This window comes from Dendrobates tinctorius, unplaced genomic scaffold (assembly GCF_039654945.1).
Source record: "Dendrobates tinctorius isolate UK_male_01 unplaced genomic scaffold, ASM3965494v1 ptg000038l, whole genome shotgun sequence".
NCBI lineage: Eukaryota > Metazoa > Chordata > Amphibia > Anura > Dendrobatidae > Dendrobates > Dendrobates tinctorius.
The window spans coordinates 7,904,737-7,917,709 of record NW_027361706.1 but is presented as its reverse complement, the minus strand read 5'-3'; the positions used below and the strand labels follow the sequence as shown (position 1 = coordinate 7,917,709).

General features: G+C 41.1%; 1 protein-coding gene across 1 annotated transcript in view; it reads left to right on the top strand.

The window, feature by feature from the left end:
* Positions 1-12,973, top strand: part of CACNA2D3 (calcium voltage-gated channel auxiliary subunit alpha2delta 3) — a 1,008,555-nt gene that overhangs the window by 350,861 nt on the left and 644,721 nt on the right. The window contains exons 5-6 of the mRNA XM_073574154.1: positions 2,995-3,055; positions 3,166-3,316. Coding sequence (XP_073430255.1) covers positions 2,995-3,055; positions 3,166-3,316 — 212 coding nt within the window. The remainder of the gene's footprint in view (positions 1-2,994; positions 3,056-3,165; positions 3,317-12,973) is intronic.

Sequence of the window (12,973 nt, the reverse complement as noted above, 5' to 3'; positions counted from 1 at the left end):
TCATAACATTCATGGCTGAAGTGGTAGCTATTATGAACGCCAGACCTTTGACCTTGATATCCAATGATCCAGAAGATCCTCTTTTGCTCACTTCTGCTACTCTGCTCACCCAAAAGGTTGGTACAGTTGCTGTACCTATTGATGAGTTTCCTTCAAAAGACCTATACAGGTGCCAGTGGAAGAAAGTACAAACTCTTTCTAATACCTTCTGGGAGAAATGGATAAAACAGTACATTTCTGTTCTCCAGACACGAGACAAATGGCAGGTTGACAAACCTAACATGCAGGTTGAGAGTGTTGTCTTAATCAAAGACCCTCAATCAAAGAGAAACCAATGGCCTCTAGGATTGGTCACCAAAGTGTTCCCGAGCGAAGATGGAAAAGTTAGGAAAGTAGAAGTGAGAGTTTGGAAGCAAGGTCACTCAAAACTTTTCTTGAGACCCGTTACTGAATTGATCCTGTTAGTTTCCCCTAAAGTGTGTTAAATTGATATCTTCAAGACATCAGACGGGGAGTGTGAAGCCTTTAACAGCTTTCTTCATAATTGTTTATTTATTCTCCTTCTGTGATTTCTTATGCTTGTCATTTATAATTCAACAGCGCCACCTACTGGCTGTCTCTACAAACAGCTTTGGAGTTCATTCTAGTCTACTTCTCTTGTTTGATCTATCCGGCCACCGTAGCCTCTACCTTTGACCCCTGGGAGACATCATATAACCTTATTCTCCAGGAGCCATTTTAGTTTTTCATTCCATGTGGTACTGAAGCATCTCTCTGCCTCCCGGCTTACAGAAGCACCGTCGGCAAGGAGATTCAGGTTTTGACTTAGGACTATCTATACGTCAGCGCTTCTGTGTTTCTCCTTTGTAGTCAGCATTAGTTAGATCTCGTTTCCGTTCAAATAGGAACTACTTATGTACATCTCGGTGATTTCAGTTCATGTATTACTTTACTATGTATGTACTATGTACTAAATGCTTCTATTGTTGTTTGACAGTTTCACTCTGCTTCATTGCAATAAAAGTTGAATACGGAAACTTCTCCAATCAATGAGTTGCGTGAAGGGAGTTAGCTTTATGTCGATTTATGTACGCCTTACACATAAAGAGGACAGAATAGTTACAGTATGCAATGCACACACTGACATGATTCCCCTGCATTCGCCATGTGGGTGGGCGGTCACGTGAATGCATGTATGCAATTTTCCTGCTTGTGATAAATGCTGACTAGACTCACTAGGCTTTGAGAGAATTGAGAGAGCGCAAGAGACTAGTCGACACATAACCGCAGCTATGAAAATCGCACACATGCAATTGCAAGAGGTGTGAACTTCCGGTTCCTAACCCTGAAAACACCAATTGTGTTATGTGTATTGTGTCTTGCCTCCTTGTACATATTGTGTCTTGTGAATTGTGTTGCGATGTAGTGCATAGTGTATATGTAATGTATATAATGTGTAGGATGTGATAATATACACACATGGTCAAAATTGTTGGTACCCCTTGTTTCATGACAGAAAAACCCACAGTGGCGACAGAAATAACGTGAATCTGACAAAAGTAATAATGAATCAAAAATCTATGAAAATGAGTAAATGAAAGTCAGACATTGATTTTCAGCCATGCTTCCACAGAATTTAAAAAAAAAATAAAACTCATGAAATAGGCCTGGACAGAAATGATGGTACATGTCAGCTGTTCAAAACAGCTGACATGTCGCGGGAAAGATGTGGGCTCACCGTCAGAGCCCACATCAAAGGGAGGGAGTTCAACATCAGCGTACTATTTCGCCAAATGTCGGAAAAGGGTTAAAACCTATGGTCCTGGCCAGCCAGCACTATTGGCTACATGCGGCCTTTACGGGCGCAAGGCTCTTACAGGACCAACTCGCAGTCAGGACCCACACTTTCATGTAGCACGCCAGGGCTTGACAAGAGAAGCCATGCCCATGGCTACTGCCCAACGCCACACTACACAGTCATGGGGAATACAAGGGAATCTTGACAGTGTGTGCATTGCTCACAGTCACAATTCAGCAATCTGAAGTAACCACATGGAGTGACTGCAGACTTTTCTTCTATGACTTAACAATTCTGAGAATGAACAACCATCTTCAAAGAGAGTTTCTAATTTTGACAAACCTTTTTTTAGACTGAAGCAACTTTATCTATGGCATTTCCTATTCCCCTCTTTTCTCTCTTTAGCATTGGAATCTTGAGGGAAATCCTCAAAAACCTTCCACCACCATCATCATTTTATGGCATCCAAATGCCCCACTGAGAAGAATTATTGGGGAAAAGTCACATAGATGGTCAGAAAATCATAACGAAACTTCAAACATAAAAGGGGTCATCTCATATGCAAATGAATAGCAGCTGACCAACCGTACCCAGAAATGGCCACCAAGCACTGTGATGGAGTGGTGGTAACAGCTGATCAGTGAGGGTGCCAGATGTCAGTCCTTCGCCAATCTGGTGACCTATCCCAGAGATTTTAGTAAATAAAGTCATCACGTGATGACAACCTCTGTGGGTCACAGTAGTTTCATGAAAGATAATAATGATCTCTGAAGCAAATCAAATTCAAGCCTTTCTAAAATAGATTGGGTTTTGCATATATTTGAATATATATATATATATAGGAAATGAGACTTTACTCTTCCTTCTCACAAGCCACATATCAGACTTTTGTCTGGCTGTTAGACTACTGGCTGAAGCAGAAGCGCTTCCTGCACTGTAGGAGATCATGAACGCCTGATCCCGTGCAGGTAAAAGGTTAATAATAAGATGTGTTGGTACCTTTATTTTCCCATATAGGTATGGACATAGTACTCGGACATCTTCTATTCTAGCACAGAGACAAAAATTGTAACTTTACTGTTTAGAGTGTTCTTGACCCCTTGATATTTAGAACTCGTATCCTGTCTTATATGTCATTGCTAAATTATTTTTACGTTGTTTTATCTTATTGGACGTCTTTGGATTCGCCTTTTTAGGTATTAAATGGGAGCCAGATGAGAACGGCGTGATCGCATTTGACTGCAGAAACCGAAAATGGTACGTACAGCTTTTTTCATATGTACTCTCCAAAAAAAAAAATAAATAAAAATAGTATTAACAATGACAAAAAAAAAAACACAACACAACAACTTGTAACTTTCATTCAGGTACATCCAGGCGGCTACCTCACCAAAAGACGTAGTGATTTTGGTTGACGTAAGTGGAAGCATGAAAGGCCTCCGTCTAACAATCGCAAAGCAGACTGTATCCTCTATTTTGGACACCCTCGGAGATGATGACTTCTTCAACATAATTGCCGTAAGTTGCCTTTGTTTCTATATCTTCAATTTTGAAACCTTTCTTCCCTTCTCCTTTTAGCAGGTTGAGCACGGACCCCCGCTGGTGGCCTTTGAACGATGTCAGCACTTTAAATGCACTTATTTCAACATTTCAATTGTAATTTTTTTACGAGATGAGTTGAACTCCTGTCTAAGCGCCATCGGCAGGACGAATAATAGGCGCCTCTTTTTTCAGTCCATTTCTTCTAATAATTTGGCTCTCAGGTGCTATTTGGAGCCGCTTATGGAACAAAATTTTTGTTTTTTTGCTAACAATAAGTAACTTTGATCTTGAGTTTTCTTTAGAACTTCTTGTTTTATTTAGGAACCACAGAAACTCCAAACTGTTACTATTATTTTTTAGCATGTTCTGATCATTTAAAGAATTAAAAAAGGATCAAACAACCATCAGTTTTAAAATATCTATTTATTACTGTACAGTATGCAGGTTGTATTGTGAAATTTGGTTACACATCTTTTTTTTAGGGCATATTCACATCACTTCTCATCCAGCACGTAGACCCATAAACTTTCATGGAACTACTCACACATCTGATTTTAGTGGTTTCCAGGTGTCCGTACTTTTAAACTTAGGGCACGTCCTATTCTGAACCCATTTGTGGACAAGCATCACCAATTTAATGTAAGTGGAATGTGTCAGCAGGTGTTTGCTATGTAATCCGAACGCAGCATGATGTAGGGGCATAGACCCTAATTCCAGCGATGTGTCACTTATTGGGCTGCTTGGTGCAGTTTTGTTAAAATCCCAGTTTTCTCTGCTGCAGATCTAGCAGAGGTCAGAATGCAGAGCTGTGTATAACCCCAACCACAACACTGATTGACTGCTTCCTGTGCGCACTGTAGATCAAAATGCCAATCAGTGGTGGGGGTGGAGTTGCACAGATTAGCTGGACTGGCTTGCACATGAAACATAGTCCTCTAGCGATAATCTCCTGCTGATAAAACTCTGATTATTTTGAAACAATCTAGTAAATAATATGTTGTTGAAATCAGGCTCTCTTGCTCTATATTTGGCCTCCTTCACACATCCATGTGGTATCCCTATCCCTTTTTTTCAACCTATGGGGCTGTTTAGAAGTCTGTGTTTTTACACAGATCGTGCGTCCATGCCATGTCCTTTTTTTCCAGCAGATGACAAGGGTCTATTCAAGTCTATGGGTGTGTGAAAATCAGCTATCGCTCACGGATGACATCCGTACGCCATTCATGTGCTGTATGTATTTAGCAGGGCAAAGCACAGGAAAAGCAATGCAATTTGTCACGTACCCGCTTCTCAGCACATGACTTGGGGTTGCGCCTACAAGGGTTAATCTGTCTCCTGTCACTCAGTCCAGCATTCAACCTCTGTCCTATGCTGAAGTGGGAGCATAAATCAAACCTCGACACTGACCACGCACCCCGCTCATACACGCTGCCACCACTCACCGAACACACGGGCGATGAGTCCCGGAAATATTACTACTACTGTCTGCAAATCACCAGGAGCACACACTAAGGCTACAGATTCTTTAGAGCAACAAGGTTCAGACTTATTAAAGTTTTAAGCTTTAATATAAAAGGTACAGTGCTTACATTAAAATGGTATAAAAATAGAAATAAAAAGTGACATACAAATATGCAAAAACAGTGATAAAATAAAAGGGAGAAAACTTACAGAAATATCAAACTTTGCATTCTGGTATTCTGTCCCCGGGGGAGGGGGGAATATGAAATGGAGCACAACAGCTAGGCTGCCCCTCACTGTGAACAGGTTTCCATGTGTACAGGCCTAATTTATAGATTGACTGGGAGATCGGATTTCTAGACCAGCCTCTCTTGTTAATATTCTAATCCTTGGTTTGTGATTGGACCATCATTATTTTACCAGTGAATACATTATTTTATTTGAACACTATTTGTGTGCTCTTTCTCATGGATTAATAGTGTCAGGCTGCAATTGGCCTCTCCATCAAAGACACTAAGAGGTGTGAAATGTTACCACTGTGTGGTTCTCAGTAAAGCCCCCTGGTGAGATTGGAGACAGGAGACTGCCTTCTCAGGATAACATGAGGTCATGACTTTTGTGGAGAGCTGCAGTGCAGGGACAGATGTCAATCCACTGCTGGTCATACAAGCATACATATAAATATTTCACAACACAAATAAATTCATTTTTTATCCATAATGGAAAAAACACTGATGGCACAATGATGATAAACACTGATGAAAACAGTACTGCTTTTTTAAAAGTTCGTGTTTTATACACATGTATGAATGGGTCCTAATGCTGCTCTCAGACTAAATAATAAAATACTGCTAACCGACTTCCTTTAATAATGGAAGTCATCTATTTTTAACGGATCTGTTTTTTTGTAACCCTAAACATAGAAATATCCATATGATTGTTCCCTTAAATATATTTAATGTGCACATGGAGGTTTATGAAAGAAAAAAGATCTTTACTCACCACCCGTCCCAGCCCCTCATTACTGCTTCTCTTTTCGGTGTGGACCGAATATGAAGCCTAAAAATCAGCCATTATTTATGACATGATTACAGTTTTGGGGGTGAAGGGAACATACTATAAATACTTAGTATGTTATTAATTTATTAGACTGTTTTCAGTCCGCATACTATATTATGGAAGTTTCTTCCTTTTGCAGTATCTATTGCTGCAAATTCTGAAATGCAAAGTCAGGTCAAATATCTCCCTCATTAATCTTTAATTAGCCAGTGCATAATTACACGGAGCATTATTAGTTAGGGACATAATTACAATGAGAATGCTGTATCGCTTATATTTTATTTTATTCCTCTAGCAAAGCTAATTATAAGAATTCATAGGAAATATGTTGTGTTGGGTTCTAGCAATTAGTTATCAGGCTAATTAAGGTGGCTAAACAGCCAAACGTGATTACTAATTATAATTATTATCAGATTCAGACATGTCACTATGGAACCAACAGACCTTATATATTAATGCTGTCTAATTGTAGTATAGTGATCTGTTTGCCCATAACTATACATGTCCTATTTTAAAGAAACAATAAATCTACAAAATCATTTTTTCTAACCTACCCTCATTTTTCTCCCGTACCTTTGGACTTAAATGGGTATTCCTATCCCAATAAGTAGTAGGTGTAATAATAATAATATTATCAAATACGTCCAATTAGAAATGTAGTACAGTTTTTCTGATTCGCTGTGTCTCTTTCCTCATGTGCAGGCATTGCAGGACCTTAGGTATCCATGGTTATGACCATTAGAAACTAGCTGTTACTATACCAGTGGTTGTAACCATGGATACCTAAGGTCCTGCAATGCCTGCACATAAGAAAAGAGACATGGCGAATCAGAAAAACCATACCACATTTCTAATTGGAGGTATTTGCTTATATTATTATTATTATTATTATTACACCTACTACATATTGGGATAGGATCCTGGAGATGGGAATACTCCTTTAATTTTCACATGATTATATATATCTGACAATTAATGGATGTGCGAGGACGGGGAAAGTTTACTGATGACAGTTTCACAGGCAGTCCACACTGCAGATTGCCAATGAACGATCAGCAAAGGATTATTCAGTACACATTGGCTGCCATTGTTCTCGGCAACACATGTCCTCTTTACACAGGTCGATGTGCTGCTGAGAATGATATTCTTTCGTGAAAACCAAAAGATAATTTCACCCAACGAATAAGCGTTTTGTTCATTCATCGGGTGATCGGCAGCCTGTTTAGACTGCACCATTATCAACAAATGAGCGTTGCTAAGAGCTCTCATTTCACGATAATCGTGCAGCATAAATATCCTTTAAGTCCCTGGGAGCCAGTGTTGAAACTGCACAAGACCTAGTGGTGGTCATACTATATGTGCATAGGGACATAGTGACACCTTAAAGGCATTGTCTGGTCTAAATCGATAAGTCTGCAGTCACTCTTTGTGACTGCAGACTTATGAATCCCACCAGCACACGCACTCTGCACTGTGAAGTTTTGCTGGTTTCTGAGCTGGGAACGGCGGTGATGTATGCGTTATGCATACTCCCGAACAGAACCCGTCCAGTGGGCGCGGCCTCACCTCGTACACTTGTATTGATCGAGGCTGTGCCCTCTCTAGTGACATGGCTGTCCAGTGGACGCAGACATCTAGTGGGTGCAGCCTCACTCAATACAAGAGCATGGAGCAAGGCCACGACCACTAGATGGGCTCTGGCCGGGAGTATGCATAACGCATATGTACCCACCAGTTCCAGCTCAGAAACCGGTGAATCCCCGTAACGCACAGTGCATGTACTGGGGGGATTTATAAGTCTGCTGTCACAACAGTGTGACTGTAGACTTATCAATTTAGACCAGACAGCCCCTTAAAGAATAAAGCACTGTTGTTCCCCACAGTCTGTTAAGCCCGCTATAAACTTTAGATGGCTGTTGGTTGAACGATAGATCGGCCAGTCATTTGGCCTGCAGTTATCTCGGCGAGCTCTCCCATACACAGGAGTACTTGCTCGTCAGAAAGCTTCTGGGTTCTCTATGAGAACTTGTCTGACAGCAGCTTATCTCCAGGAGAACAAAGTGATTGAAAATCTGAAATTGGACATGGCTCATCAACATGTCTGCCAACAACCAGTTGTTTGTGGCATCATACACAATAGACTGTCCGGCAAAGCCTTCATTATCTGCAAGTTTGGATGATATTAGTATATTCTGGATAGAAGCCTTTAAATTACATATGTGATCTAAAGGGTCTTCCTAGAGATACACGAGTAAAATTCCCATGAGAGAATATGGGGTCCTTATACTGTTTTCGCACAGCTACCAGTGTCCACTATACCATTGACCAGCCTAATATGGGGTCCTTATACTGTCTTTGCATGAGTACCAGAGTCTGCTATACCCTTGACCAGCCCAATATGGGGTTCTCACACTGTCTTCGCACAACTTCCAGTGTCTACTATACCCTTAGCCAGCCCAATACAGAGTCCTTACACTGTTTTCGCACGGCTATCAGTATCCTCTATACCCTTGGCCAGCCTAATATGGGGTCCTTATACTGTCTTTGCATGAGTACCAGAGTTTGCTATACCCTTGACCAGCCCAATATGGGGTTCTGACACTGTTTCCGCACAACTTCCAGTGTCTACTATACCCTTAGCCAGCCCAATACAGAGTCCTTACACTGTCTTCGCATGGCTACCAGTGTTTACTATACCCTTGACCAGCTCAACATGGGGTCTTTATACTGTTTTTGCACGGTTACCAGTGTCCACTATAACTTTGACCAGCCCATTATGGTGTCCTTATACTGTCTTTGCATGGCTACCAGAGTCTACTATACCCTTGACCAGTCCAATACAGGGTCCTTACACTCTCTTCGCATGGCTACGTGTCTACTATACCCTTGACCAGCTCAACATGGGGTCTTAATACTGTTTTCGCACTGCTACCAGTGTCCACTATACCCTTAACCAGCCCAATACAGGGTCTTTATACAGTCTTCGAACGGCTACCAGTGTCCACTATACCCTTGACCAGATAATATGGGGTCCTTACACTGTCTTTGCACGGCTACCAGTGTCTACTATGCCCTTGACCAGCCCATTCTGAGGTCATTATACTGTTTTTGCACGGCTACCAGTGTCCTCTATTCCCTTGACCAGCTCAAGATGGGGACCTTATACTTTCTTTGCACGGCTACCAGAGTCTACTATACCCTTGATGTCCAATACAGGGTCCTTACACTGTCTTCTCATCGGTACCAGTGTTTACTATACCTTTGACCAGCACAAAATGGGGTCCTTATTCTGTCTTTGCATGGCTACCAGTATCTACTATACCCTTGACCAGCCCAATCTGGGGTCATTATACTATTTTTGCATGGCTACCAGTGTCCTCTTTACCCTTGACCAGCCCAATGTGGTGTCCTTATACTGTTTTCACATAGCTACCAGTGTCCACTATACCCTTGACCAGCTCAATATGAGGTCCTTATACTCTCATTGCAAGGCTATCAGTGTTTGCTATACCCATGACCAGCCCAATATGGGGTCTTTATACTGTTTTCACACTATTATTAGTGTCTACTATACCCTTGACCAACCCAATATGAGGTCCTTATGCTGTCTTCGCAAGGCTAACAGTGTTTACTATACTCGTGACCAGCCCAATATGAGGTCCTTATACTGTTTTCGTACTGCTATTAGTTTCTACTATACCCTTGACCAGCCCAATATGAGGTCATACTGTCTTTGCAAGGCTATCAGTGTTTAAAATACCCTTAACCAGCCCAATATGAGGTCCTTATACTGTCTCCCAAGGCTATCAGTATATACTACACCCGTGACTAGCCCAATATGAGGTCCTTATACTGTTTTCGCAAGGCTATCAGTGTCTACTATACATTTGACCAGCCCAATATGGGGTCCTTACACTGTCTTCTCATGGCTTCCAGCATCTACTATACCCTTGACCACCGCAATACGGGGTTCTTATACTGTCTTTGCATGGCTACCAGTATCTACTATACCCGACCAGCTCTGTCCTTTCTACAGTATCCCACCTCTGTCCTCTCACATAAGAGGTTTTCATAACTTTTAGGTACCAATCTCTCAATCAAACGACCACCATTAAGCTATGATTTGCTAATCATGGCCGCTGCACATATGTTATCCAGCTGTCACCTTTACCCGCACATAGAGCCTACCGATCCGCTACTTCACTACAAAGGATTTTAAGGATTCTAGTGTCGATTGGATGTGTATTATAAAGCTGCAGAAATGGACTCTTCAGTGAAGATATTTCATCTCAGAGGGGATTACAGATAATAGATTCTGCCCCTTTGCAGCACTAGATCCAAGCTGCGGGACGTTTAAGGAAAATTGTTTCCATTTAAATAGCAATATTCCTCCAAGCAAGATGGGAAAAAAAATCTGAATTTATATGATGTCAACTTTAGAAAGAAAAGCCATAGAGAAAAATGTTGTTTAAAATGTCGGCCTCTTGGTGTTCAGAGGGTTTTTTTTTTTCGAATCTTTGTCACATAAGGTGCAGGAATAAAGCTCGATGATTAATGGGCCACTCTTGTAATGCATAAGGTCAGATCAACAGTGCATGACAAACCGGGGCAGAACATGAAAGAGACGGATTCTACATTCCCTTTGAACTAAAACACCAAATCATGCAGTAAATTGCAGCACTGGGTATTAGAGGACGCCGAGTGTTAACTTTGCCATCTGTATAGGGCTGGGACAATGGATTTGGAGCAATGGAGGTCATGCATTCAACGGGGAAAAATGCTAAAAACAAATGGAAATTGTGCGCTCAGAATCCAAAAGTTTAAAGTACACCTGGTGGACTTTTACTTTGGTTTAATAACACACTGACCGCGCTCATGGATAATACCAGAAAGTAATATCATCAAATTCCCCTTATGTGTGGAAAGAGTGTAATGTAATAATATAGCCCTTACCGGATAATACTGAACGCCGTGCGTGAGCTGACAGGTCCGCGGGATTAGTGGTGTGTCTTACACTTGCGGATAGCAACAGAACGGTGCAACAGTTGCGACGGGCAGAGCCAGGGATAGCCCTGGATGCCCGCGAGAGAGAATGGCCGACAAGCTCCTTGAGTGTGTGACGTCACACTAACTACGGGGCGATGTTTGGATCAGAAACCAACCAACGCGTTTCAAAGGTGGTACTGCCTCCCTCATCAGGGTCCTGCCTTTGAAACGCGTTGGTTGGTTTCTGGTTCAAATATCGCCTCACAGTTAGTTTGACGTCACACTCTCAGGGAGCTTGTAGGCCATTCTTTCTCACGGGCATCCATGGCACGCCACCGGCCAGGGCTATCCCTGGTTCTGCCCGTCGCAACTGTTGCCCCGTTCTGTTGCTATCCGCAAGTGTAAGACACACCACTACTCCCACGGACCTGTCAGCTCACGCACGGCATTCAGTATTATCCGGTAAGGGCTATATTATTACATTACACTGTTTCTGCACATAAGGGGCATTTGATGGTATTACTTTCTGGTATTATCCAGGATCAACCTTTGATTTAGCGCATCTTTCTGATTGTTAGTTATCGGCTGCCTGTTGGAATATTTGTCTTACTTCAAGGCTTTATTTGGTATTTCTATCTCTTGGGATTTGTGCAATACATTGAGCGCGGTCGGTGTGTTATTTAACTTCAGTGGTTTATTTATAGGGGTGACACCTACTCCCCACTGACCATAACAGCTGAGGTAGTTTCAGAGTTTTTTTAGGCAGCGCTTGTGTGTTATTTATTTATCTATTTATTTTTCCAGAATTTTACTTAGATTTCCATACTTAGTTAAAAGTTATTTTAGAATTTTTGGGACACAAAGAAGGAAGGAAAGAAGAAAGATTCCAATATTAGTAATATAAAGTTTTGTAAATAATCCTAAGTATTATTTATCTCCCATAGTTTTCTGTTCACTGCTCCTCTGCAGACCTACGTTTCCACGGTAACAGACTACGGACAAACTCGACGTAGTCAGACTTCTTTCCACCTGTAGTTTATTCAGCATACTGTAGTTTAATAAATCGTGAAGACAAACATGGAAATTGCAGTTTAACAAACATGGAATCATATACAGTAGGTCTGCCAAAGAGCTAGTCGGGTTTTTTTTTTTCTCATTAAAACCATTTGCCCAACAATACAAAAAACCCATTGAAAAATAATAAATCACATAATCAGAGCAATAAAAAATGGCTACAAAACTGTGTCCTTTATGAAATACGCTTAAAAATTGCTTAACGGGAGTGTGTCAGCACAGAATGACTGTTCAAACCAAGCATAGGAGCATGGTGCAACAAGGTGTGGCCAAACATTTAAGTATGACTTTCCATTTTCTTGTTTTCTCTATGTCTTCGCCCCCTCTTTGATTGACAGCTCTGACCTTACAGAGCGAGAGAAGGTTGAAGATAGATGGAAAACAAGTAGGTGGGAAGGAAGACTGAACTGTTTGGCCAAATCAAATGTTCACCGAGCAACTGTGCTTTGTTTGAACAGTAATTCTGTGCTGAGATGGAACCATAACTTAATCTATTGTTTATTTGTGTTTATTTGTAGATGTTTAATCAAGTTTTTATGCTAAATGTTTGATTTGTTTTTTTTATTTTCCGTATTAATATCTATATTAAAAAAATAGAAATCTTCCAATGTTCACACTGGCTTCTAGGTCTATTTTTAGAATCACATTTCGTGATATGTACAGAAGACATTTCAGCAGTCTCATTACCATTACAGACAGGTTTACATTGAAAAATAACACATCTCTATACAGTAGATTACACAGGATCCACTATTCACAATAGGTGTTGTCACAGCTCATCTCCTCTACCTCCTGTACAGTGACTGATAACACCTCTATAACAGCACATTACTTAGGATCCACCAATAAAAATCGGTGATATCACAGCTCACCTCCTCCTGTACAATGACTAATAACACATCTCTTTACAGTAGACAACAAAGGACCCACCATTCACAATAGATGATGTCACAGCTCATCTCTCCTACCTCATGTACAATGATTGGCGTTTCTGTATACTGTGGATAACACAGGATCCCCCACTTACAATAAGTGATATCACAGCTCACCTCC